General features: G+C 47.2%; 7 protein-coding genes across 7 annotated transcripts; 3 read left to right on the forward strand and 4 right to left on the reverse strand.

Moving 5' to 3' along the window:
- Positions 1-1,182: 1,182 nt before the first annotated feature.
- PAAG_04007 (hypothetical protein) lies at positions 1,183-1,395 on the forward strand (the record flags this gene model as incomplete). Its single annotated transcript, XM_002794368.2, has 1 exon — positions 1,183-1,395. One exon carries the CDS (start codon positions 1,183-1,185, stop codon positions 1,393-1,395), a length of 213 nt encoding a protein of 70 aa, XP_002794414.2.
- A 913-nt stretch (positions 1,396-2,308) lies between these two features.
- On the reverse strand, positions 2,309-4,963 carry PAAG_04008 (pheromone-regulated membrane protein; the record flags this gene model as incomplete). The annotated part of the gene is made up of 1 exon (XM_002794369.2): positions 2,309-4,963. One exon carries the CDS (start codon positions 4,961-4,963, stop codon positions 2,309-2,311), a length of 2,655 nt encoding a protein of 884 aa, XP_002794415.2.
- Positions 4,964-7,812: 2,849 nt separating this feature from the next.
- Positions 7,813-9,687, reverse strand: PAAG_11787 (hypothetical protein; the record flags this gene model as incomplete). The annotated part of the gene is made up of 3 exons (XM_015847370.1): positions 7,813-9,134; positions 9,265-9,313; positions 9,424-9,687. 3 exons carry the CDS (start codon positions 9,685-9,687, stop codon positions 7,813-7,815), a joined length of 1,635 nt encoding a protein of 544 aa, XP_015703061.1.
- Positions 9,688-11,447: 1,760 nt separating this feature from the next.
- PAAG_04012 (hypothetical protein) lies at positions 11,448-13,353 on the reverse strand (the record flags this gene model as incomplete). Its single annotated transcript, XM_015845132.1, has 2 exons — positions 11,448-12,308; positions 12,334-13,353. The coding sequence occupies 2 exons, from the start codon at positions 13,351-13,353 to the stop codon at positions 11,448-11,450; spliced, it is 1,881 nt and encodes a 626-aa protein (XP_015702221.1).
- Positions 13,354-19,074: 5,721 nt separating this feature from the next.
- Positions 19,075-21,527, reverse strand: PAAG_04014 (transcription factor MBP1; the record flags this gene model as incomplete). The annotated part of the gene is made up of 3 exons (XM_015845133.1): positions 19,075-21,083; positions 21,173-21,359; positions 21,474-21,527. The coding sequence occupies 3 exons, from the start codon at positions 21,525-21,527 to the stop codon at positions 19,075-19,077; spliced, it is 2,250 nt and encodes a 749-aa protein (XP_015702222.1).
- A 735-nt stretch (positions 21,528-22,262) lies between these two features.
- Positions 22,263-22,630, forward strand: PAAG_04015 (hypothetical protein; the record flags this gene model as incomplete). The annotated part of the gene is made up of 2 exons (XM_002794376.2): positions 22,263-22,409; positions 22,526-22,630. The coding sequence occupies 2 exons, from the start codon at positions 22,263-22,265 to the stop codon at positions 22,628-22,630; spliced, it is 252 nt and encodes an 83-aa protein (XP_002794422.2).
- A 1,798-nt stretch (positions 22,631-24,428) lies between these two features.
- PAAG_04016 (glutamate-cysteine ligase) lies at positions 24,429-26,996 on the forward strand (the record flags this gene model as incomplete). Its single annotated transcript, XM_015845134.1, has 7 exons — positions 24,429-24,439; positions 24,517-24,589; positions 24,700-24,765; positions 24,866-25,005; positions 25,095-25,217; positions 25,308-25,893; positions 25,953-26,996. The coding sequence occupies 7 exons, from the start codon at positions 24,429-24,431 to the stop codon at positions 26,994-26,996; spliced, it is 2,043 nt and encodes a 680-aa protein (XP_015702223.1).

A 26,996-nucleotide genomic window follows, 5' to 3' on the forward strand; every position in this document is an offset into this window, starting at 1 on the left:
TTTCCCCCCCCCCCCCCCCCCCCCTTTACACCCCTGATCCGACCCATTCCGCAATCCACAATCGTAAATCCTGAACTACAATCTCCAATCGCTCAGCTAGGCGTCTCGCGTAGAATTTTCCCCCTTTTGCGGGGTGCGGTCCCTTGTTCTGGGTCCAGGCACATAATAGGAATAGTTATACCGAAGTGCTGTATTTGCGGGTGCGGCCCTCGTTTCAGCAGGGTGCTTCCATGCAAAACCCTGAGATGGGACATGACAAGATACTTCTTTAATATATATATATATATATATATAAGCAAAGTAAGCCACTCCCGTATGTTGATGTGGCTTTGCAGAGCTCATCATCCCTACATAACTATTAGTGAATATCTCCGATCTTTGATGAACCAGTTTCTCAAAATAACTGCAAAAGGGGAACTTGGATGCTGCACACGCATCTAGGTGTACCTATAGTTGTCAAAAAGACGATGATCAAAATAGTGTGTGTTGGAGAGGCATGTATGCACAGCACAAGTTGGATTGAAAAAAAAAAAATGGAAACTAGAGAATTCAATAAATATTTCAAGGCAATGTCCATGAATGATCTGCAATGCTTCACAAAACATGCTATCGAATACCCTTCAAGCAGATATGCTCCATCCTTGGGATACGAAGTCGCACGCGTTGTGAAATTATATCATATAAATAGTCAGTGGAACTATGTGAGATCATCACGAATATTTTTGTTTCTCCCCGAGTAACATGGCAACCCAAAGTGAAACACTTTCGTTGATTTTGAAGCTATGAGCTCAAGTGTATGTCGATCGGCGTTTCTCATTCAAAATAATAATAATAAAAATAAATAAACCAAGCTTCTCTTGTGAATTTAGCAAAGACTCCTTGTGGAGTAGTTAACTGCAGCGGAATCATGACTGGAATAAAACCCTTGTGCAGTCACACAACCATACATCATATTCACTTGCTATGACGATAAGCCCGCCGTTTTTCCTATTTGGTGTAAATTTTATCCGTCCACGGAGAGGTATTGAGTCAATAATACTTCAATATTGCTCTGATTGCCCTGCAAGATTATCTCAATGCAGTTCTTTCTATTATACATTTTATATACATCATCTATTTCATGCATGGCTGAAAGGCAAAGTTGTGGCAGAATGGAGATGACAGCAGTCACCCGAGCGGGCTATGGCCTCCAGAGCAGCAAGTAAAATCTCTGGAATCAATGAGCTCTTTAACGATTCCGAGAATACGGGCAATCTAGATCACGTGCTACTCTGGGCCGACCGTCAACAGCCGGTCGTGATGTTAGTGTTGGACGGCTATTGGCAGTCCCGTAGAAGGAAACCCAGGCTCCAACAGTTCGAAACTACCTGGCACAAAGGCCCAATCGGCCAGTAGTAGTCCTCGGATGGAACTCAGGACGAGTACAATTCCATAGGAGTCGCCTTGATGCCTAACACTTAACCCATCATCCAGTTATTAGCTAATCCCTTTCGCCCGTTCAATTCAGGTGACTATGATTTGTCACATGTGAATTACAACTAATTCCAAGTTTTGGCATGTAGAGCTACAGAGCTCCGTGCCAAGTCAAACTCTAATTAAGCTTAAATTCACAGGAAATTGATACAAATCTTAGTATTTTTAGCACTGAAGAAAGATGTGCAATTTGTCTCCGTGCTTTCTCATTATGATGACAATGATGTAAAGAACGCTCTCGTATATTAAGGGAAATAATGACTTTTTATCTATTCGTATCTACGTATTCTGAATGTTGTCTCGTGTCTAAATGCGGAATGAAAAGAACGGGGTGTCATGGTGGTGGTGATTGCAACATAGCAGAACGAAGCTGGGGAAGGGGGGACGGATGCATTTTGAGATCGGCAGCTTCTGGTGGGTAGTTGTGAGGTGGCTGAAGAGGTGGTATCTGCTCTTCGGTTGTGGTAGATGATTTGAAGTTTCCCAAAGGAGTTGGCTGAAGGGACAGAAGTTGGTTTCTGCGAACAATCTAGTGTTTCTGTATCTCTAGTTTTAAAACAGAGGCGACAATCTTGTTTTAAAAACTGAAATGAGCATGAATGAGAAAGCAAGACCTCGAGATCCAACAAAATATCGCCAACGCTATCCAGATCTAAATTAGCGTATATCAATCCTTCGAGGTTTTTTTTTTTTTTTTTTAAAAAAAAAAAAGGCCGAGGAAAAGAGCCCTCTAACACCTGTCATAAGAAAATCATAAGAAAATCATAGGAAACGCCAGAGCAGGAAGAACAAAAACCTATTATACCCTTTGCGCCTATATATAGCGAACCAAAAATCAAAAACTGAACAAGCCACTCCTCCTTTTCCCAAATGGATAAATTACCAATGCTGCCATAAATAACCCCACTGTAATGCCTATCGAAACCTCCAACATGCCATAGGCAATATCAAAAACCACATTCCCCAAGAATCTTTGCAGCATGATATGCCGCATCAAATCATTCAATCCCTTAGATGTGGACGGCGACATAGCGGACTTAACTATCCAGTCATTTGCCACAGTGCTCAGTGGTTTCGACGTGGTCGCATCATCCTTAATGGTGGTCGCAACGATCAGACTAGACACGAGACTGCCACTAGTGGCCAGACCTGAGGGGAGCTGCAACAAAATGGCGGGTAGGATAGCTGCAGCGGCAAGCCCGTGTCGCAGCCGGCTGTACAAGTTACCTATGACGCCGATGGCGAAGGCGCCCAGAGCACTGGAAAGCTGGGTAGACACGAACCGGCGTGCGGAGAAGAAGCTGACAATGTAGCCAGTGAAAGCGATAGCGACCATGATGGGAATTTGTTTATATTTTGCCTGATAGATCAGACATGAGCAGATTACATAGATGATCACAAAGGGGAAACGTTGGATGTATTCATTCTTGATGGGACTGGCAGGGCAGATGAAGTCCAACGTAGCGTGTGGATCCAGGAGGCCGTAGAAGGCGGTGCCAAGCATGATGCCGAAACCGAGGAAGAGAGAGTAGATGATAGCGTAGACCATACGGACAGAGCCAGCAATAATGTTGCGCGACTGCAGCTCCAGCGCGCCGCAGAGGACGATGTAGCCTGGTAAAATTAGAACTATGGACGACTGAGCCAGAGCTGCGAAACAAAAGAGGTGTTCTCCATGTCGTAGTTCAATGCTTCCTAATGCCCGTGCAAGGAAGGAGGTGATGACGGCAGCGGAAACCTCGAAGACGTTGGCGTAGTTCTCGGAGCGCGGGGCGAGAACATGCTGAAGTAGAGCAACAATACAGCCGAGAACAAAGCATAGAGGCATGTCGATTGGTCGTGCGCCAAATGCGAATGGCCCAACCAGAGCGCTTGCGCAACCATACAGGGGTATCAGCCACCGGACGCCAAACTTGGGTTGAGCTTTGGTAATTTCGTCTAGCCTCTGCATGGCCTCCTCGACGCCAATGACATCGTGAACGACCTCCTTGTACACTACCTGGATGTCACGGAGACGGCCCAGGTTGACATGTTGTGATGACTTAATCAATTTTACCTCTGTGACGTGCGTCGTGTTGTCGTCAAAGGCCATAACCATAACACCAGGGATGTATAGAAATTGGCCATCTATCTCCAGCACTCGAGCAGTCATTCGCATGTATTCTTCCAGTCGATGAGTAGGTGCTCCAGACCACATCAGTGCGCGACATAGCTTGACCAGATATCTCTGGCGCGCCAGAGTCTCCGCAATATGGACTGTGAGCCGGATCTCTTCCTCAAGTCGAGGTTTAGAACTTGTTTTACTTTTTTTTGCAAGATTGTTGCACCCTCCGCTCGACATCTGTCTCCCCGCAGGTGACGTTTGCCGCAATCCCCTATTTGGGGAGGCTGAATTAAGGGAGCATATGGATTGACTGGCAGACTTGTTATTGTACCATTTTTGTCTTCGTGGACGGCCCGAATTTTTGCGGTTCGGCGACAATGCTCTGCTTGGAGGCTGAGGAAAAGGATATTTGATATCTTTCTGCTCTAGTTGCTCAGTCTCACGACCACTATACATCCGGAGCAACGACGATAGTATCCCACCCCTGTAATGCGACGGTCGGGCAACATAAACATCGGGGTCTCTGTCTGCGTAAGGGGTACTGTGGCCGGAGGCTAGATCGTCACTTCGTGCAAGAACTCTGGTAAGACGGTGAGAATCTTGTCGCGACATTCCTCGAAATAGTTCGGCAGCCTCAGCCTCAAATTGGCAATCATCAGAATTGTCATTATCAGAAATGTAAGCTTGCTTTTCCAACATATCTAAGTTATCGTAAAATTCCGCCTCTCCTTTCTCGCTCGCAGAATCGGCATCACGCCGACGCCGGCGAGAAACCTTTCGAGAGCCACCACCTCGTTCATTGATCTGTGATGGATGTCGATGAATGACAGAGGCCGCCAGCCTCTGAGCTCTCTCATAGGCACCATGCAAAGCCCTCCCCTTTTTATCAGCAACTCCCTGCCCATGAATCCCATCATTATCTACAAGGTTCACTATGCTGCCAACCGATCCACAGACGCTCGCAGGCGTTGAGCCACCTGAATACGGCTGTGGAGAGAAAAAACCTGGCAAATCATCTGACATCTCAGCATGTTGTTCCTCTATTGCTTCTCCATCTGGCTGCTGTTGACAATAAGCAACTTGCGGGATTTGAAGAAGGTTCCTCTCAATATCTGATCCATTTTGAGTCGCTTGAGACTGGTGTGATTGTGACGTATCTCCGTCAACTGTAAACTTCACTCGGTTTATGAGACGAGATCGTGGGCTGGCAACGGCCCCTTCGCTGCTGGAACGGACATGGGAAGCAGAAGCTCGTGAGGAAGGACTGTGAGCTGGAGTTCTACAGAGAGTAGGTAATGGGATAGAGGGTGCTCTACCCCTTGTGATTTGTGAGTTGAAAGAGTGGTCCCGGATTTGGAATTTGGTATCGCTCATATCTTGAGGCATTGAGCTAGGCGTCTCTCGCCTACAATCGGTAAATCTGAACCCTGAACGAATGATACACGAATCGAAGGAGTAAACGAAATAATAGGCAAGGCAAAAACGAAGATCTCATAAAACACTTGAAAAATTGACAATCAACATAAAAGAAGGGGGTAGGGAAGGGTAAAAAAATGCGTCCACTTGTGGCCACAGCAGAATCTAAACATTGGTTCTAGAATCCAAACGTCATTTCAGATGAAAACTTAAAATCATGACAAATTTATCTAAAATCAGGTAGCTATAGTGGTAAGGCAAACCCAATTATAGTAACAACAAGCAAGAAACAAAAATTCAATTGAGGTTGAGGTGTGGCGATTTGATACATAAAGTTAAGATTGAAGGATATCCTGGTACGAATGGGGGAGGAAAAGTTTAAACGGAACTCAATATCACTCAACCCCGCAACTAAATAATTAGCTCAAGCCGCAGTAGTTGAGTTCCAGTGATTGTGAAATGGAGGATAAGAGCAGGCTATTAATACTAAATCGAAAAGTCATCACGCTCTGCCCTTTGACCGTGAAGATGTTGTTGACAGCTGAAACACGTATTTCTCTTCAAAAAAAAGGTAAAACCCGCAGTTGGCAGCGGTTTCGCCACAGGGCAAACGAGTGGGTTCAAGTGACGAAATAACATGGAGGTTTTAAAAGAAGCTGGGTATGGTTAGTAAATTGCATCACGGATAAAAGAGAATAATAAGAAATTCAAACGACGGAAACGGTTGCTAAAAGGATAAATGAGAGATAATATAATAGGGAGAACACATAAAAGCGAGAGCCAAGGGAATCAGAGAAAAGCCAAACAAGGCCGAAATGGAAGAGTCATGCCAAATAGAAACAATATAGCCTTGGGGACCCTGCCATCCAATGAATATTCACTGGAGGAGCATGGCCGATGTGTATACACACCATGCAATATCAGATCCTACCACCCTTCATTTTCATAAAATTCCACAATGCCTTGGCAGTCTTGAATCGTGCTTGGAGCACACCAGATCGTACAGGGAGACCTTGCAGTGATTGTAATGCGTAAAAAAATAAAATAAAACGTAGAGAAACTTGACACTAACAAGTTGGGTAGACGCAACTTCAGCAGAGCTATTCCCTCAAGCCAATTGTGGAGACATAGATAGGTTCCGCTGGAACCTGGTCCAATGACCCATAAAACACGAGCTAGAACCAGGAAGCGAGATATATCCCGTGTTGGTGAGGAAGCTATTTTCTGTGAATCATAGCATGTAGATGCAACGTATAATATCTCTCAACATGTGTTTGATTGCATACGTCGAGTTAAGAACGTCTCCAGGCAAAATCAGAGAAACTTTTTTCAATGGCAGTGAGATAATTAACAGACTTCGCTTCTGGAACGTGTTCTCGTTGTTGTTTTTGTTTGCTCTTTTTCTAAACTTTAAGTGATCATAGGCTGTTTCACGAAAAATCTGAAATGGATCTTCGACATGGATCGAATATTGGCACAGGTGACAGTTGGCACTGCTACGTCTCCTGTTTTGCCGCGTGCCACGCTGGTTAGCCCTGCCATGATGATGTTCTCGAAGGGCTGTGGAAGGAGTTTAATAGTGGGCCTTGGTGGTTTCTAGAGACCTTTCCCTAATGTCAAAGCAATGGCTGTACCTGATTCCCGTCTGTTCGTTGGTTGGTTTGGAGCCTGTCATTGATGTTGATGTTGAGGTTTGAGGTTGAGGTTGACTAACCAGTTAAATCACAACCCCTGTAAAACTAACATCCACTAGTTAAGTTATATCTCACACCCGTCTCTCACACATCTCCATATGCCATTTGATGGGTAATGATTTTACCATATTTCTCCAGTCCCAGATTACATTCTTATTACTAAATCCACCTCTGTTAATTTCAGTGCATTGTCATATGATATCATTTTTCAAAACTGATAAGTAAACAAGGGAGGAAATGTTAAAATACCCCCTGAGAAACCCTTCCCGCAGCGTCGTTTACAAGATTTCTCATTCTTCATCCCGATCTAAGTTAGCTCACCAGGATCTCACCAACTATAACCCCTTGCCTCTACACCCCCTCACCAAACTCATAAGCGAACGGACAACATAACAGGGGAAGCAAAGGGGGAGAAGCAATCGGAACCCCATACCGACCCTTTTTCATATGATTAATTACCCGATAGCTAGATATCCCAGGCAAACGCTATAAGCTCATAACTTGAAAACGAGTGATCCCATTCCAGAGCGCAGATAGTCGCCATTCATCAAAACACTTTCTTTTCGTTAGGGATCACCCTATGGGATTGAACTCATCCCCTTTGTTCAATAGTTGTAGACTTCTGGCTATCGGGCTTTTTACCTTCTTCCTATGAACCTGGTTGCTCCAGAACACGTGATGTGACCATAGGAGAAGAAGAGACCGAAATTCCTACAACAGCCCAAAATGAAGACCCAAGCTACCGTTTCGCCATGGATTCACCGAAGTTAGTTGGCTAGAGAGCCAGCTATGTAGGTATTCTTTATATTATATCAATATATCGATACACTGCGTAATGTCATATCGTAATTTTATCTTCCCACAATCCGCGGTAGGTATATATCTCATCGGTTCATTCATCATTCCGAAAAAGTAGCACAACAACAGAGGGCGGGAAATGGCAGCAAAGTGATAACGAAAAGCCGAAGGTTTCTTAGAAGGTAAATGAGAAAGAAGGGAAGAAAAGAGAAAGGAATAATAAAAAGAAAAAGAGGGTGTGAATCACCCTATTAAAAATACAACAGAACAGAAGAGGAAAAAATTAATGAATAAAAAATAAAAAACCCCTACCGTACCGAACCCTCTCTACCCTTCAATCCCATCCCGATCCATATACTCAAACCCGCCCAACCCCTGCATCCCCTCCACCCTTTCCGCTCCGGCCTCCACAAGCCTCTTCACAACCGCCCCCTTAAGCACCCAATACCCCTCCAACTCCATCAGAGGTGTCCTCCCGCTTAAGTCCTTACAATCAGGTTCCGCGCCTGCCGCCAACAGCGCCGCCACGATGCGCTCTTGGTGGCGGGACTCGACGTTACGCGCTGCGTAGTGGAGAGGGGTGGCACCGCGCAGGTCACGGGCGTTAATATCTGCGCCGTGAGAGATTAGGAGGTTAATTTTTTGAGTGATGGGGTTTGCAATTGCTGTCATTGTCGTTGTTGCTGTGGCGGTGGTGGAGCTGGTGGAGCTGGTGGCGCTGGGTGAGGAAGGTCTATCTGTCGCGGTGGCGTTGGATGTGGAGGCGATGAGGTGCAGTGGGGTTGCGCCTGTGGCGTAAGTGGGTGTACGCGGTTTTGCGCCGTGGGAGAGGAGGAAAAAGACGCGGTCTGGTCCACTGTGTTGGGCCGCGTAGTGCAGCGGGGTGGAGAGGATGGTTGGCTTGTTAAATAGGTCTGCTGTCGCTGCATGAGCGGTATCTTCGCCGTCGTTACCAGTATTGGTATCAGCGACATTTTTGATAGCACGTTCCGTGACCTGTTTCAACAACTCCGTATCCCGCTGGAAACAAACGGCGTCCAGCACTGTATCGCCCTGGTGATTAGCTGAATGAACATCCGCGCCATTCTCAAGCAGGAGCGCAATGACATTGCGGTCAGGAGTCCGCATGGTGCAGCAACGCAACAGCGGCGTGGAGCCCCATTTATCACGCGTGTCTACGGGAATACCAAGTTTGAGTAGGTACTTAGCCATCGTGAGGCGCCTGTGTGTAATTTCCGTGCCCGGATTGTTATGGCCTGACAGGAATATGAGAGACAAACCATCGCCATATATGCACGCTTCATGTAACACCGTATTTCCGTAGCGATTATGTGCTTCCAGATCCGCACCTTTCTCCGCAAGAAGTTTTATTATGGGTAAAGCAAAGTCATCACCTCCATCTTCATATGTATCTGTGATCTTCAACCAGTGGTTCAGCGCACAGTGTAATGGCGTGTTCCCCTCATTGTCCGTAACATTGATATCTGCGCCGTACTTGAGCAGATTTACAATCAGTTCCTGATCCCCCTGTGAAACTGCATGATGCAAGTCCGTATATCTCTTGTGGAGGACCATGTTCACCTCCGCACCCCTACCAATCAGCCTGCGCACAGCATCGTGCTGATTCAGATGCATGGCCCACTTGACAGCTGTCCAATTTGTCGAGTCCCTCATATCAACAGGTGCTCATCGCAAGCCTTGAGTATAATGCCAATCTCTCTTTGCGCCGCTGCAAGGGTAGCCTGGACAAAAAAATTGTTGGTGTGCAAGGTCTCTTACTCCCGTCATGCATGAGGAAGGTGTTTTGGGGTGTTCGATTCGTCAGGAACTGCCGTTGCGTAGCTCATCCTGTCGTGATATCTGTGGGGCTGCGGTCGCTTTTCGCTCTCCCCGCCTTTCACCTCATCGACTCCACAGATAACGTTACCCTTACCTTACCTTACCTTGCCCATTGCCCATGCCCTTGCTGGCAGTATCCATAATTCCCCCCCACTTCTTCTCATTGTCGTCATCCTCCAGTATATTGGCAGGAAATAGGTAAAACCCTATTTTCCTTGGCTGAACAATCGGAAGGCCCTGGATCGCGGGATTCAGATTCCCGACGACACTTCGGTATTCGGGTGGTGGAACAGCCGGTTTTTCTTGTGGGTCGGCATCTTCGCCATCGCAGCCCAACAGCCTAAACAGACGAAATCTAGCCATCTACCAAAGCACTTGGAAGCAATAGCAGACACACGCGATTGGCGGGTGCACCAAGGTAGGTGTGCGGTATCCCAGCTGGGCGGTATTATTGTAATGTTCCAAGTGCTCGAACCGAGGATCAGATGAGAGGATGAGATGGATGACAAAGTAAGAATCTCACACAAGGGAAAAAAGGGGGAAGGAACCCAGCGTGCTGGAATTATTTAATTGGGAAGGAAGGACGGGCACCGTCGCGCCCTAGGCGTTGTTGGGCTTAGAGCTCTCGGATGCCTGCACCAGCCATGCGTTGGCAGCCGTGGGCTTGGCCTGGAGTCAGTCTGTGTGGCATCAAACAACAACCACGACTTGCGAGGGCCGGTGCAGGAAATGAATGGGTTGATTGGATTGGGGGGGCGCACCAGTGAGGACTGACCATACATACGTTGGGTGTGATGGTGATGGGAGTAGTAAGTAGCGCCACAACAATCGGGAAACACAAGCAACGTGATTAGCTATAGCAGATTTGGATGAATGAGTGTATCCAATCCAGAGAGGTTGCGGGGATTGTACGGAGTAACTATGTGTGCGGATAATATTTTTATCGCAAGTCGAAGGAAGCAGCTAGGGAGGTACAATATCTTTATCCCGAGTAACAACAAAGGAGGAGAATGCATCTGTGCATGTTCCATTTCTTCTGCACACGCATACATGCACTCGACCAACATTTTCCTCGCTAATTGACCAGAAACCAACTATAATCAAAGATGATCTCAATATTCAACACACTCTGTATCAAGTCTATTAATTAGAAAAAGCTCTCAATTATTCTTAAACTAACTTAGCGACAGTTCAACAAAGTGAGGGGGGGGGGGGGGGGAAGAGAGGTTAAAAAAAGTTGTTCTCAGAATAGCTCTTAAAACACTTCAATCTCGTCCTGTCTTGTCCTGTTTCTTCTTGAAACCCTTCAACAATAGCTGATAAAGTAGAAGGTGGGGAAGTAGTGTATAAAGAGAGGGAGAGAGAAGAAGGAAAATGTACATCAAAATTTTCAAACAGAGTGAGAGAAGGAATGGAAGAAGACATAAAATTATCAGGACAATGTAAAGGCAACAGCTTGTGTCTTGTTTTGATTCTTCTCGAGTGTTATTTTCCCTTGATTTTTTTTCCTTTCTTGTTTTCAATCCCCCATTTCCTCACCTCCATAAAAAAGAAATAAGTAGTGGTCACAACTAAAAAGCGTCAAACCACATCATCGAATGAAAGTATCAAATCAATCAATGAATTCACATTTCGTTAACAATTTCTCAAAGCTGCTAAAGTGCGGAGCTGGAAAGCGTAGTAGTGTAAAAGGCGTGAAGAAAATCGGGGCAAAGTAACAAGCACTGCTGATATAAAAGGCCAGTAGTTAGAAGTTTCAATAAGGGAACCGCTTCCCATAAAAACAAAAGGCTAACGGGCGGTAAAATTTTGCCTCATTGCCTCCCCCCGTTGACAAAACAAAACGGTGGGTAGAAACAGAAGAAAAAAAAAAGGTTGGTAAAAAAGTATATAGGTTAAACGGGAGGGAAAAAAACCCATTGCGAAACTATGAAAAAATTGACGAGTGATGGATTTGCCAACCCCCAACCCCCAACCCCCAACCACCCCCCCCAAACCGAATGAAACAAGAGAATGAAAGAAAAATAGGTCAAGAAAAACAAAATCCAGCGTAGACAAAGGAATACCCAACACACCGAGTTCAAATTCCCACCACATCAAGATAAGACAAGAGATAGCTACCCTCAATTAATCGGATTCTTCCGCTTCTCCGCACTCGAGAAAACAAACATAGGCATCTTGCGTCGTCCACTACCAGTATCACCACCCTGGTTCAAAGCGGTAGGAGCAGTATGGCCAGCCACAACAGCTGCCACCGTCAACGGGTGGGCCTGGTGCTTCATTGTTGCCGGAGGGATAGCAGTAGGAGCATGAGCATTGCAATGCAAATCGGAATCATCTGAGCCAATTTCCATTAGCTTCCCACCCAAGGGGCTCTCATCCCTACCCACAGCCGCAGTAGTGTTCAGGCTATCCGTCGACACACGGGTGCGAGTGACGCTGGTGCTGGTGTTGATGTTCTTCGGAATTGTGCTTGCGCTATTGGTCCTTGACACTGTCCACTCCCTCTCAGATCCAATAGCACCATTTGCTGCAGCTCTGATACTCCCCAAACTCGGTTTGCTCGACAAGCTTCCCCTACAGCTATGAATCCCACTGCCACCAGACTCATCTCCATCAGAACCCGAGCCAGAGCCCGAGAAATTAAATTCCACATCACTGGAGGGCGTCATGCTCCCCGCGCTACCGGTATGCAAGGAACTTCGAGACTCTCCGCGCCTCTCCAACCCAGCCCTCACTAAATTGTGCACAGCACGACGTCGTTGACGCGTCACGAAATTCTTACTCCCTTCGTGCTTGGAGGTGGGCTTTCCAATGAGCTCTTCAAGAGAAGGAGGTCCACGGGGTTGCCGGATTGGGTGTTCACCGGCACGAGCCTGGCCGGGGCCGAAGGTACCAGTGAGTGGAGTGGGTAGCGGTGCGTTTTTTGGGGAGGCTTTGTTGAAGTCGCCGCTAGTTTTAATAGGAGTGACGAGTGATGGTACCTTTTTTGTGGTTGCGACGGAAGACATTGGCGGACGGTGGGGGTAGAGGCGCAATTTCCGGGGGAGGGGAGGGGACAGTCCGAGGAGGGGATGGAGAGGGGAGGTAGCAGATTGGAGATTGTCTAGATTCTGGAGGAGGTGATACTTCGGCGCAAAAGGTTGGAGTTTCAGCTACGGGAGACGGGAACGATTCTTGATAAGAGGTGGAAACAAGTTCCTCCTGCTGCATGCTGTTGTCCATGACCAAGTTATGTTGTCCGGTCATGGGGTTGTAGACCGAGAACAGACCAGGATGCCCAGGCACAGGCTGCACAACGGGCTGCATGCCCTGTTGGGCCTGTTGCAGGTAATAGCTCATCCCCTGGATGCTTGGTGACATCCTCTGCTGCTGAGCTTCATTTGGAAGGCCTCCAAGGTTCAAGCCTTGGAACTGCTGTGCGGCAGCTGTGACAGAAGCCAGCTGTTCCTGAAGACGTTGCTGCTGGGCAGCAAGAAATAGATTTGTCGAAACGAGTTCCGCATAAAGCTTTTCGTCGATCGGCTGTCCATTTTCGTCGACTGGGAGCTCAATTGTCGGGGGAGAAAGAACATGTTCCGGCAAAGAATACATTTGATGCCTTGTAGGCTGTTGCACCCCATACATATTATTGTGATTATTGACGTACGGAAATGACACTCCTGTTGAGGTCATGGGTGCCCTTTGGGAATAGGAAGCGTGTTGTTGAGCACCATATCTTGTGTAGTCAAGGGGTAAACGGGACATTGGGCGGGACAGAGGAGCAGTGGCCGGTGATGGGGAGTGCTTTGGAGCAGTTCTTAACCCCGCGAGGAGATGGCCGCGGCTCGTGCGTGGAGTTGAAACGGTGGGGGACGGTGTAGACTCGTTAATGGTTCCGATCTTTGATGGGTGCGGAACACTTAGACGTTTGATATGAGAACCTTTTCCACGAGATGCGAAACCAGAACCCGGAACTCCAAGAGAACCACCATTGAAAGCCATGTTGTTGTAAGTCATCTGAGCTAGACTGCCAGCGTCCATACTCATGGTCGTGGAAGGAACTGGAAAGGGAAAGAGAAAGAGAAATCAAAGCAGATATACTTTATATATGCAGATACGTTTATTCGTAGTAGCAGGGCGATCTCCGAGACAAAACGAGTTGTGTTGTTTGTATTGTATCTGAGATAGTCTGTACAAGGGGGTTGATGGCTTGTGAACTAGGGAGAAGTCGTGGATATAGTTGGTTCAGGTGGAAGGTGTCAACAAGGCTTGGCTTAAATTTCAAGTTTAATTGACGAAGAACTGTTGAGTCCAACTGAAGGGGATTGTCCACGTCAGGAGGGAGCGGGTTTTGAAGTAAATTAAGAGATTAAGAAGTTAGTGTTCTAGGAACAACACTACAAACGGGTCCAGCGATCAGAGAGTAGTGTTGCCTCGGTCGAACGATTCGATAGAAGCGGCTGATTGTTCGAGTGAAAAATAGTAACAGAGAAATCAAAAAAGACAATTCTGTCAAGAGGGAAGTTGATCAGCATCGGGTCTAAGAGCTGGATGAAGCACACAAGTGATATAAGTTGAACATACCAGAAGAAACCAAGTTGAGATCCAGAAGAAGGGATCGCAGAGAATTAAAAAAACATATACAAGCGAATATAGGTCTGCTAGACAAGCTGATATAGTGAATGACAGCGGTGCCAGAGGTCCGATAAAGGAATGAGACGATAGAGTTATAATAGCTGTAATGGCGTGATGGGTTTTGGCGTGGAAAAATTGAAGGAAGGTTAACAAATATAAAGCGTTGTCCAACGGGAGTGTGGACTTGGGGTGAAGGTTGTTGGTTTCGTGTATGTAGGAGTGAATGATTTTGGCGATGAAATTTGCACTGCAAATTCAACAAGGAGCGACCTCAGGGCAAAAAACTGAACGTAGTCTTTTGTTTTGTTTCTTCTCTCGATTTCTTCTAGGAAAGTTGAAGACGACCAAAGACGCACGACGGTGAAACTGGCTTTTGCTTTCTTTTCTTCTAGAACCACGATGGTAAATGTATAAATGGATGTCGAGACAAAGATTGAGTCCCGCTAGCGAGGGATAGCGCTGAAGAGCAAAGACAAGAGGTGAATATTAAGAGCGGGATTTCAACCGACGAAGGCGAAAGACGACGCGATCTAACGGGAAAGATATATAAAAAGCTAGAAAATGAAGAAAAACCGGTAATAAAATACGATATACGATGTACGGAAGAATTGATTCGAAAAAGAAAATGAGGTCCTTGCTTCTCCTTCGACAAGAAATGAAAATAAGAAGCGATTTTTATGCTACCGTATCTTCACTTCCGTTCAGTGTCAAGTCTTTTTTTATTTCTTTCTTTCTTTAACCCGCTCCGGTAATAATTGGACTTGGGAGGGGCTGATAATAGGGACCAAAAACTGTGGTCAAAAGGGGACCTTCGATGTTGCGTGGTGTAAAGGAAGAAGCAAAGGACTTATTTTCCCTTCCGGGAGGGGGGGAAGCAAAGAAGGCTAAAAGAAGGCAGTCGAGAGAGGAGGGGCGTTGTGAAGGGTAACAGACACGGGAGGAATCGGACGAAGGACAGGAGAATCAGAATGACAATGGAGATGAGGACGAAGGACGAAGGATGAAGATGAAGGAGAAGAAAAAAGAGGGGATAGAGACAAAAGACGGAAGGACGAGGAGAAGAAGAGAAGAAGAGAAGATGAGAAGATGAGAGAAGATGAGAGAGGAAGAGGAAGAAGAAGAAGAGGAGGAAGAGGAGGAAGAGGAGAAAGGGGAAGTGAAGGAAGGGGAGGAAGGGGAGGAAGGGGAAGGGAAGGCAAGGGGCCCATTGGAGCAGATGGATTAGCTAATTAGCTAGGGCTGCCGCTTTGGGCCTAGTGCCAGCGCGGGCAGGGTTGGTTCCAGGCCAGGGCACGTGCTTTCGCAGCCGCTGATTGGTCGCCTGCTCTCCTTTTGGGGTTTAGCGTGGAAATGATGCCCCCTTCCAACCCCGTTGAAACCGCGTGATCTACGTATTCTTCGTGTATGGGTCGTACCGCCGCGTACGGGCCCTCGTTGTTGCCCGCGGTCACCGCCAGACCAACCTCCCGGACACCGCCCGGAAGCGCCCAAACACCGCCAAACAAACTGCCGACAAGGACAGTCCCGTCGCCTGCATTTGATAATTAGCGACGGTTGGCAACTAACGTCTTTGAGCACGTATTGCCCAGGACTGTATTTTATTCTCTGGTAACTCTCGCCGGAGCCCACTGGCTCCTTGAAACATCCTCCCCATATCGTCTCATCGTCAGCCTTCTGAGCCGTCTCCGGCAACCTTCGTATGGATATGGATGGCTCTGATATCATCATCCATGTTTCTCTACACATCCCCTACAACGTCTAGCCAATCTACAGACTCGCAGTGGCATGCTCGATAATTTACTTCATCCCTGTGCAGTGAACCACGCTCCAATACCCGATCGATAACCACCGACCGTCCAACTCCCAAGAAAGCAAAACAGCCAACCTCCATGTTCGGCGCTTCCAGTGACTGCCCCCACGAATCACAGCTCCCGTCACCCCCCTGACAGCTCACACAGTGCTCACACCCTTGGAATCTTTCACACCCTCGCACACAACGACCATTGAACTGGGCCCAAGGCGGCCAAGCTCGACCTGCAGGCTACAGGCTGTTCGCTGCAGGTTTGTCCTCTATATTCCCCTTCTCGGATCCTCAGATCCTGAATGGTTGGGATGATCCAGAATACAGCGGCGATTTAGCAATTGAGGATCCATGGTTTGCTACTCACCGGACACCTGGCTCCAGTGCTGACGGGAGGGCAGCCAAGCTTGATTTTCATATGGTTCTTGGCCTAATCCAGCCCTGTAACTAGCCTTGTCGCCTTGTCGCCTTGTCGCCTGCATCTATTGGATTCATGCCTGCATCTTCCTTTAACTCTGGCGCTATTTCTATTTTTGTTTTCTCCAGGCTTTTGGCTTGGATTATGATGTTGATATGATGGTTGCTTTTTTCCCCCCCTTCAGAGGAGTCCAAATAATGCCTGGAACCACGCGACATCAGCGACATCGGTTATTTACTATTATTTTCAGATTTTCACGCGTATTACAGAGCTGCTCTAACCTCTCTGATATACTATTACTACCCCACTTCACCATTACCAGCAAATAATAAAACACATTCCCACAACTCCGTTTCACAAATCACACAAAAACCCAGACAGACCATCCCTCAACAGCTTGAATCCCACCCAATAACATGCATCCAATCTTCCATACACCATACCATGTACATACGTACACCTCTTCAGCATACGGGGGAAGAAGAGACGCCAGCCTCGGAATCAAACCATGACACTCTACGCTAGCACCCCTCGATCGATGCCCTCCCGAGGCTATCTTCTTTCGACGACAGCATGCCACGATGCAATCGAGTCTTACACGACTAGTTACGCTCGAATAGATGCAGTCAGTCGTCGGACAATATCATACCATGCATACTTTGATATCATAGCTCCTTCATATAGCGTCATTCCCAGGACTCGGGGTTTGAAAATATAGTCACCACGGAGTCCATCCTTTGATCATATCTGACGTTGTTGCTATGCAGATTAGTTTGATTATAAGAGAACCTATGTATGTACATGTAATACATACATTATATTACTTGGAAACACACCTCACACACACACACACACACACTCACTCACTCACTCACTCACTCACTCACTCACTCACTCACTCACTCACTCACTCACTCACTCACTCACCCACTCTCTCTCACTCACTCTCTCTCCTGTTCTCGACCATTCGACAAGATCTTTTCCACGTAGATGTGGATAGCTACATATTGGCGAAACGAGTCGCAATTTTTATTGTAGTTTTTCCCAAGCTAGAGCCGCTGAAGCTCTCCCCAAAAGACGGGAAAAGAAATTTATTTCATATAGTAACTCTATAACCGGGATTCTTCTAACTACAGGGGTGATATACTTCAAGAACTCATTCTTGATTCTTACATCTTCCCCATGCTGCTGAAGAACAGCCACCCCAATATGGCAATTCCCTTTTGAATAAAATAAACGGCACCTCGCGGTCCGTTGGAATTCGAACTGGGGTAAAGTTGGCCCGGCTTTAGGTTCGAAATTCGCGCGGCTGGAGACCTGCAGGGGGTTGGTTGGTAGAATAATAACAACAAGTCTGGCATATGTGTCGTCGGTTCAACAGGCCGTGAATACCCAAAAAGGGGTGTGTGTATGATTCTTGCAGCTGGAATTCCACTGCTTTTCAATTTATTAACCACCTTTACTTTTTATTTATTATTACTATTATTATTGTTGTTTTCATCAGAAATGCTCATGGTAATTTCCAGTTTCTCAGCAGGACTAACGGGGACCGCGAGCTGTGCTGTTGATATTGGTCTGGCGGCATGGCGATTGGATATGCAATGGAAAGCACTGGCTGAGCGGGCAAACTGCATCTGTAAAGCAAAGGCAAAACGGCATCGAGATATTTCATTCATTGGGTCCACACGTCTTAGTGGAAATAACCAGAATGTATTTATGTATGCGCAACATTTACACCCTGCATCCTAACACGAACGGGGTAATTTGAGATGGATATGTCGAATCGATCGAAGAGATAACTGCTCTCTTGTAAGTGTAAGTGAGAAACGCAGGGCAAAGGCTGCGAGGAAGGGAGAAGAGATAGAAGAGGGGCAAACGGGTGGGGAGGGATGGGAGTGAGAGTCAAGTCATCTTAGCAACCACAGCTGAATTTCCCCTTGATACACGACAGGACAGGTCCCGCCTACCATGGTGGCCATCTGTATGTAGGCTTTCAAGATCCTGTGCCGTAGGGGAGTGTTCATCTCACAAGCAGCCAATCATCCTCAATAGAAAAGTTGATTGGAAGGGTTGGAGAAAAGGAGAGTGTTTTAAGAGAAATGAACGTTATATTGTCCTCCCCACTATCATTGCCCCTGGCTATCACTTCCCGCCTCTCCCAATATCCCTAGAGGATTGTAATGTAATCTACAGAGGAACGAACGAAAATATTATGAGGAATAGTGCACACGTGTATAGAGAGAGATAACGACTCGCAGGCCTAGCTAACCAGCTTAGATTTGGTCATACGAGAAGGACCTCGCTCATGGACCAAAAAAGGGATAGTGAAGCAGACCAGAGAGGATGAAATAATAATAATAATAAGGATAAAAAAAACAGATATAAAAACAAAGAACGCCACTTTGCCATACAGGGGTTACGTGAGAATGCATCCTGACCACTAACCGCTGCCGCGAGTCAGAGGAGACTTGCTGAGCAGGAAAATGAAAATAAGAACAGAGAAGGAAGATGAGAAGAGAAAGAGAAACACCAAACATTAACAAACATGGCAGTTCCGTTAAAACGAATAGTTGAAATGGCAGTGTCCAAAGATCAGATGGGAAATTGGGAAATGTGTGTTGGTGTGCGTGCGTTGGCGAACCCCTGATTTGACGAGGGAGGCGAGAAACGTGGATGAAATTTGCATAAAACACCTCGAATTAAAAAAACATACAATACACAACCCAACGCGACGGAAATGCAGGTGGCAGGGTTTTCAATAAGGCAAATACAAAAATATGTACATCTCACCCTATTGTCAGTCTCGAAATCGAAACTAGGTGGGTATGGTCACCGAAAAAAAAAAAAAAAAAAACAGCGATAAAGAGAAGAGAGAGAAATAAGAAAAAGGTCAAAACGATCATAACAACCAGAATCAGCTCGGAATAGCTCTCTCATCCATGCCCCGCGTCATAGACATCGACATGGACGTCGACACAGAGTCACGCTGGCCTGCAAATTCTTGTCGTTGTTGCTGCTGCTCGTACTCCTCCCCATTCAACCCACCAACGTCACCATCACCCAACAGCGGAAAATCTTCCCCCTTCTTCTGGTTCACCCTGTCAAATTCCAGCGCATTAGCAAGCTCACTTGACATTGGATCTAGCTCCTCCTCCGGCAAACCCGTGGCAAGTGAGACGAGCTTGCGATGGACGCCGAGCTTCGTGCTCACGCCCGCATCGGCTTTTTGCTGTATGAGATCCTGTATAGCTTGTTGGCGGGTTTGTTGGGCGTTGGCCAGCTGGCGGGCGAGATGGTAGATTCCGGTTAGCTCTTGCGATGTTTTCTTTTTGGTGGTTGTGGTTGGGGATTTCTCTATGTTGGAATTTGTGTTTGCAGGGTGATTGGGATCTGCATTGGCTTCGACGCCCAGTCCGACTCCCGCTTCTTGAAAACGTTTGAGGAGCCGTAGCCGTTGTGTTTGTTCGAGGAGTGCTTCGTAATCTAGTTTCACTCTGTTAAAACGGTCGAGTTGTGCTTCGAGATCTTCAGCGTCACTCTCCATTGCCAGAGAAGCTAATTGTTTCCTGATATTTTCTCGATCGGATTCGACATGTTCGTATAACCCTTGAGGGTTGGTGAAGTCCTCAGTAGCTTGAGGAGGCCATCTTGCCTCGCCATAAGCTAAAGCAAGTTTCCTAGTAGTCTCCTCCACTATGGATCCTATTCTCGATAAGAGCAATGCGGTAGCGTCAGAGCCAGTAGTGGCCGGTCGGGAAACGGCTATGGTTTCAGAAACATGATTTAACTCGGGATGGTCCAGATCGACAACGCTCTGCGGAGTGACAGAGGATGGAGGGAGCGAGGTATCGTTCTGGCGACGTGAAATAGTTCGAAGGACAGCATGGGCACTCTCTCCGGCCTTGTTCTTGATATCTCCAGCTTCGGGACACTGCGATAAAAGCATGGTAGCAAGACGGTAGCATCCATTTTTTGCTGCTGCCAACGCAGCAGTATCTCCATTTGAATCTTGGGAAGAGAGGAGTAGAGATATTTGATGAGGTGGTAGAATATCATTCAGTTTTTCCATCAGTGTTTGGCAATAATATCGCGAGCTCTTCCACTTGCCCTTGCTCCTTGTTGTTGCAGCCAGATGGTTGAAAACAGTTGCGCCAAACCAGTCTCTGAAGGTGATCGTGTCTTGGAGAAGGTCCGCTAACTCCTGCATGGTCCCCTTTTCGTAATTATTCGTAAACAACACAGCACGTACCAGTGGAGTCTCGTCATGGTTGGACAATGCCTTTATATTTGCGCCACGGTTTATTAGATCTCGAACGATATCTATGTCGCCCATTGAGCACGCCCAATGGAGAGCTGTGTTTCCATGGTCATCAATGGGCCGATCAACTTGAAAATTAGGCGGGGGTTCTGGAGGTAATATCCTAGTCGCAGCAGGGGCATCCCCTACAGTCATGAAGTAGTCCAAAAGCTGGTCACCATAGATGATATGCTGCTGTTCAATTATGCTCAGACTGACGTCGTTCAAACCGCGTTTTCGCTTCCGCGACTGAATCGAATGGCGGGACATTGGGACTATATCATCCTCTGCTATCATGGAGGACGACTCGATACTTGCTTGTGCGACTGACTCATCATCACGGAAAGACTGGTTGACAGAAGCAAATTGCTGGTCCTGGCTGAAACTTGATGACGGGGGCATCGCATGTTGTTTCATGGGAGAAAACGACGACTCCTCAGACACAAGTCTCCTAGTTGGCGCAACATTCTTTTGCACTTTTGGTCGCGATGATGCGGCCGTTGTATGCTTGGGGGCTGGTGGAGGGCTTCTATCGCCAGCTACGAAGTCAAAAATCGGCAGGAGTTTATCAAGAATCCTGTTCCGCTCGGCCAGGTTTCGCCCTTCTGCAAGAGGGACCCAAGTTCCTAGCACCCTCATTAGCCCAATCGCTTAGCGGACATGGTGAGCCTGGCATCCCACCCAAGAAGGTATGTAGACGACTTAAAAAAAATACCTTGATACTTTCCATATCCTCCCTGGACCTTTTCGTGAACACCCTTCTGGACTTCCCTTTCAAGAATGCGAGTTCTAGCAGGCTTATCTAGACCAGCCACCTTGAGGATATGGGTCGCATTGATCCAATCGTCCGATCTCCGTCGCATAACATTCTCATCACCGACTTTGAACTCGTAGACCGGGACCTAGAGAGCCAGCCAGCAGGTGTCAGCAGGCATCAGCAGGCATCAGTTACATGCCATCAAATGAGGAAACATGTGGTTGCAAAAAAGCGCCTGGAAACAGAAAGAAACACTCACACTGCTATAGGTAGCAGAGTAGATTTTATTGCCCCACACGTTTGACGCCGCCATGGCGGATGGCGGAGGGACAGTTGGGCGGGGGGTAAGCAACAGAGGGTGAGTGGAGAGACTGTGAGAGAGGGTGAACAGCGAGCGAGTGACCCCCGGACTGCCACCAATTGGAAGCACAGGGTATCAAATGTGAGCGAGCGAGAGACAAAATGATATTCGAAAATAGGAAGGGGAGAGTATAGAAATCGCGCGAACAAAACATGCGGCACAAGAGAGAAGATCCCGGACAGCTGGTGTTGCTCCCGACGGCCGGCGGAGACCCTTAAAACATGGACAGCGGGTGTTGGAGCGTGTCGGAGTGTGCGAGTTGGTTGCGGCTGCGGGCGATGGGGAGACGCGACTTGAGGCTGATTTCTCGCGTAAAGTGGGAAGGGGCGGCTTGGTAACTTCCTCCCTAAAGCAGATTGGGTTGCGGGCCCGGAACAACTGGGCTTCCGGCTGCCGACAATCACCGCCTTGCAGCGCGGACAGTTAACCTAAGAGCGAGATGTGGTTGACTGGAGAGGGAACAATTGGATCTACAACAGACACAGACACAGACACATACATACACCTCCGTTGGTTAATAAATATATACATATATGACAATCGACTCCGTCTCTGCTGGGAGGAAGACAGCCCCTGCAACCATGGCACATGCAGCGGTGGCGACAGATGTCAAACGTGAGTCCCGCTGTTTTGATGGTGTTGATGACTTCCAAGTAGCTACCTCTTATCTTGCTGACCCATTCCGTTATGTCCCCTTCCATCCACGCAGCCGCAACAAGAGAACAAATGGCTGAGGCTCGGTTGCCTCTTGCCTATCGAGATAGCTGTGCGCACCTCCTAATCCCTCTGAACCGGTGTCGATACGAAGAATACTATCTGCCGTGGAAGTGTGAGGTATGGATAAACCTATTTTACACCGCTGCAACATAACGATTTGTCGACTAGTATAGATCTATTAACACGCGGTACTCCATTTGCATACTGACATATATATGTTCAACTGGTGATAGAAGGAGAGACATTCCTACGAAAAGTGCCAGTATGAAGAGTTCAAGTTACGGGTTGCGAAGATGGATGAACTACGGGCTGCCAAGGGCGGTGCCAGAAGCAACTAGACACCAAGACAGGAGGCGGTGCTGGGAGGGAGGGAAAGGTCTGGACTTGCTGTATTTGTTTGTTTTATTTTATTTTATTTTTTCACCTTAGACGGTTGATCCGGTCGGTTTCGGAAAAGACTGCTCTGTTGCATATATTATATAGAAACGGGAGCTTGGTTGTTAGTTTGCTGCTTGTTCAATGCTCCGTGCTCTCTTAAAAAAAACCCGTCATTCTTCACCCTTTTGCACTTCTATGGGCCACATCAGAGGTTCTCATACTCAGCAGTAGAGAGGCATAGGAGCGGTCGGAGTTATCCCAGCTTGTTTGATCTTCAGTGCGGATCCCCTCTGACCGAGTCACCGCGAAGCTGAGTTGCACGATACTAGGAAGGCCAGAACGATTCCACCGCACAGGAATCGGAGCCAAGGATTCAGAGTTATATTATGTTTGCATGGGATGATCCGGCCAAGATTAAACATAGAAAAGAAAAAAAAAAAGAAAAAGAAAAAGAAAAGAAACGGTGCACAAGACTGATTGAGCCACAATGTGCACATATTTTGTTCATTAATAATAGCATCATTATCATTACGAACATCAATGCTACACTTGTATGTGTGATTTATAAGCCGGCAGCGGAGACCATACAGCCCCAAGTCGAATAAGATGGATCTTTCTCCGTTGGATTTATCAGCTTTTGCGCTTGGTTCGGTTGATTGATTTCAATGTCCCGGTGGTGCACTTCATCGGCCCTAATTTCGCCCGCGGGGCCACAATCGTTCATTTCATTCGCTATGCCAGCTGGCTACTCCAAAAAGCGTTCAATTCCAGTCCAGAAATGCAACTTCACAGGCAGAGATAAGTGTGGGGAACATGACGAAGGACGCATATGCTATTCCCTGTTATCCTGTCATCCGTGAAGAGCCCAATTGAATGCCGTAGGGATAGTTCTAGGTTTCGGATTCCGCAAACTGTTCGTTCATGCTTCAATCTCCCTGTGATGTTCTCTGTAAGCCCAACTCGGTTATAATATTTAGGGTCACCTTCGTGGGTTAGGTTCTTTTGCTGAACTAAGTAAGGTAAGTTAACAACATAACTATCTCATGTCGTAGTTATTATCTCTGTTGGTTACCTCACTAATACAGTGAATCACAACAGGGTAAGGCATTTTCAACCCGCCAGTTAATTAGCGTCGCAAACAACAACCGGAAAACAGGAATGAAGAGAGAACTGACACAAAAAAGAACTCATCCCCGTATCCGTTCGAGCAGACCCCCCCCCAACCTATTAAATATATAATGAACTGCTCCAGTAGAGGTGGAGTCTAGAAAACCCCACGGAACACAAAGAAAATATCAATACACGGGTCAATTGCTCATTAGATATACTCGGTCGAACTATTTTCTGGATATATTTAAAGATCGCAGCATCACACAAACAATCCCTTGTTAATCGCATTTCCCTCGTTTTCCTCCATTTACGGGGTGGGTTTGTTCCTATATATAGAGTTGCATCGAGGATCCAGCATTTTTTGCCGCCCGGCGCGAAAGAGGTTTTTTTGTAGGGAAAAATTAAAAATTTAAGAAAAATAAAATAAAATATAATAAAATTAAAAGTAAAAAGATCTCATAACGAATCCCTCCCCTCCTCCGTCCTCCGTACCAAACCCGAGCTTCGTCCTCTTTTACTCCTCATTCTCCTCCTTCGCCTTGAGAGTTTCATCTCTCATACATCATTTCCCATCTCATCTCTGCTCTCATCCCCTTTCTCCCACCATTTCCCCCGAAGAGCTAATTACATGCGACAGTCCCTGTCGTCATGGGCCTGCTGTACGAAAACACCATTCCCACCACCAACAACTTTGGAAAAATAGAACCCTCACTGATGAGATATGTCTCTTGCATAGAGCGCTTGGTACCCCATTGGCCTGGCCGGGGGCGAAGCAGAATGCACAACAGGTCAGGGAATGGGGAATTGAGGTACGGCGCTGTTTTCCATTTTCCAACGTTTGCCAAAAAAGAAATGGCAAAATGGAAAATGAAACTTGGAAAAAGTTATTTTAATAAACTGACCCTCTTCTCCGTCCTAGCAACTGCTGGCTATCTGGGGCAAGGCAAAGGGAAAGGAACGAGATGCGCTGCTCTGGGGTGACGAGGTAAGCCAACCGACCTTCCACGTTCGATATTTATTTCTTTTTTCTTTTTCTTTTTCTTCATTTCCTGCTCGAGCTGCTGCTGACAGTTCACGGGTATCAGATTGAATACCTGGTCGTGGCTGTGGATGAGAAGGCGCAGAAAGTGCGCTTGTCGCTGCGACAGGCGGATATCTTAAATTCGCTCGCGCAGGAAGAAGAGCAGTCGAATGGGCAATTGGTGGAAGGGTTGCAGGTTGGAATGTATGCAAAATCTCTTTAACTCGCCTTCGTTGCGCCGTCTCGTTGTCGTTTGCATAGGCTAACTTGTCTTTTTGTTTCGTGCTCCGCAGAAAGGAACCACTTCCCAAGTTCCACCCGGAGTTTGGACGGTTTATGTTAGAGGCTACACCGGGACAGCCATGGGGGATTGGATTCAAGGACCTCTTGAGAGTGAAGTCGAATATGAAATGGAGGTTCGTGTTTCTTTTTATGCTGCTGCAGCTGCATATTTACGGCCGTACGAATGGCTGACATAAACACACGTCGTAACTATCATGATATAGGCGGGTTATTGCGAAGAAGCATATGGCACCGAATGAATATCCCCTTACCATAACCACATTCCCAAGACTAGGTACGAAGGATGACTTCACCCAGCCATTCTACCCAGTCTCTGGCCCGACTCTCCGTTCTCAATTCGTTCCCGATGAAATAGCAAACCCGCATATCCGTTTCCCCACACTAGCTGCAAATATCCGATCTCGAAGAGGGCGGAAAGTAAAGATCAATGTACCTGTGTTTCGAGACAAGAATACCCCGTGGCCCTTCAACGATCCTACCGTCAACTACGATTTACGCAACTGGCCCGAAGACGACGACGTGCGCAATGGTGCAGTGAAACAAAATCATGTTTATATGGATGCCATGGCGTTTGGCATGGGGAGTTGCTGCTTGCAAATCACTTTTCAGTGTAAAAACATTACGGAGGGAAGAAAGCTCTACGACCAATTGAGTCCCCTGGGGCCGATAATGCTAGCGTTGACTGCTGCTACGCCAATTTACAAGGGTTTTTTGGTTGACACTGACGTTCGGTGGAACCAAATAAGTAATGCTGTGGATTGCCGGACTGCTGAAGAACTGGGAGAAAAGGTATGTAGCCCTTTTAATCTCGGTAGGTTGAAGTCTATCTGCTAATAGAATGAGAACAGCCGCTGAAAAATGACCGTTGGCGCATCCCAAAGTCAAGATATGCCTCAAATTCCACATACATTTCCCAAGATCCCCGATTACGACCCGAATACATGGATCCAGACCTCGTCATAGACGAAGATATTAAAAAGCGACTCCTGGACGGTGGTATGGATGATCTTCTGGCTACACACTTTGCGCACCTCTTTATCCGCGACCCAATCGTAGTCTTTGCCGAAGATCTCAAAAAACTCGACCTCAACAAAACCGACCACTTCGAGAACCTTCAGTCGACAAACTGGCAGCACATCCGCTTCAAGCCTCCGCCAGCTGACAACGACATTGGCTGGCGCGTCGAATTCCGCCCCATGGAGATTCAAATTACTGACTTTGAAAACGCAGCCTTCAGCGTCTTCATGGTGCTGATTACTCGAGCCATTCTCAGCTTCGATCTGAACCTGTACATACCCATCCCGCGCACTACGGAGAATATGGAAACTGCCCATGCGCGCAACGCTCTCCTTGAGCAGAAATTCTACTTCAGAAAGGATCCCTTCCCACACCGCATCCCGCGAAATCAATACCAGCATCAGCATCAGCAGCAACAGCACATCAACCCCAATGCCAATACCAACGGCACAAGCAGCAACGCATCAGAATCTAGCTCCCGCGCCTCTTCGTCCCCTTCAACCCCGCACCTCCGCCCCATAGAATCCGAATACGAACTCATGACTGTCGCAGATATCATCAACGGCACCCAGGACGGGTTTCCCGGGCTAATCCCGCTCGTCGAATCGTATCTCAACAGCGTCAATGTCGATGTAGAAACCCGGTGTCAGCTGGCTACGTATCTGGAGTTCATAAGACGACGCGCAGATGGCAGCCTGTGGACGAATGCGAAGTGGATTCGCGAGTTCGTCGCTAGGCATCCGGATTATAAGCAGGATAGCGTGGTCTCTGAGAAGATCTGCTATGATCTTGTGAAGGCTGTTGAGGAGGTGACGGAGAAGGAGGGGCGGGGCGGGGCTGTTGGATGGGAGATGTTGAAGGGGCGGAAGGGGTGA

Source organism: Paracoccidioides lutzii (genome assembly GCF_000150705.2).
Source record: "Paracoccidioides lutzii Pb01 unplaced genomic scaffold supercont2.9, whole genome shotgun sequence".
NCBI classification, from domain to species: domain Eukaryota; kingdom Fungi; phylum Ascomycota; class Eurotiomycetes; order Onygenales; family Ajellomycetaceae; genus Paracoccidioides; species Paracoccidioides lutzii.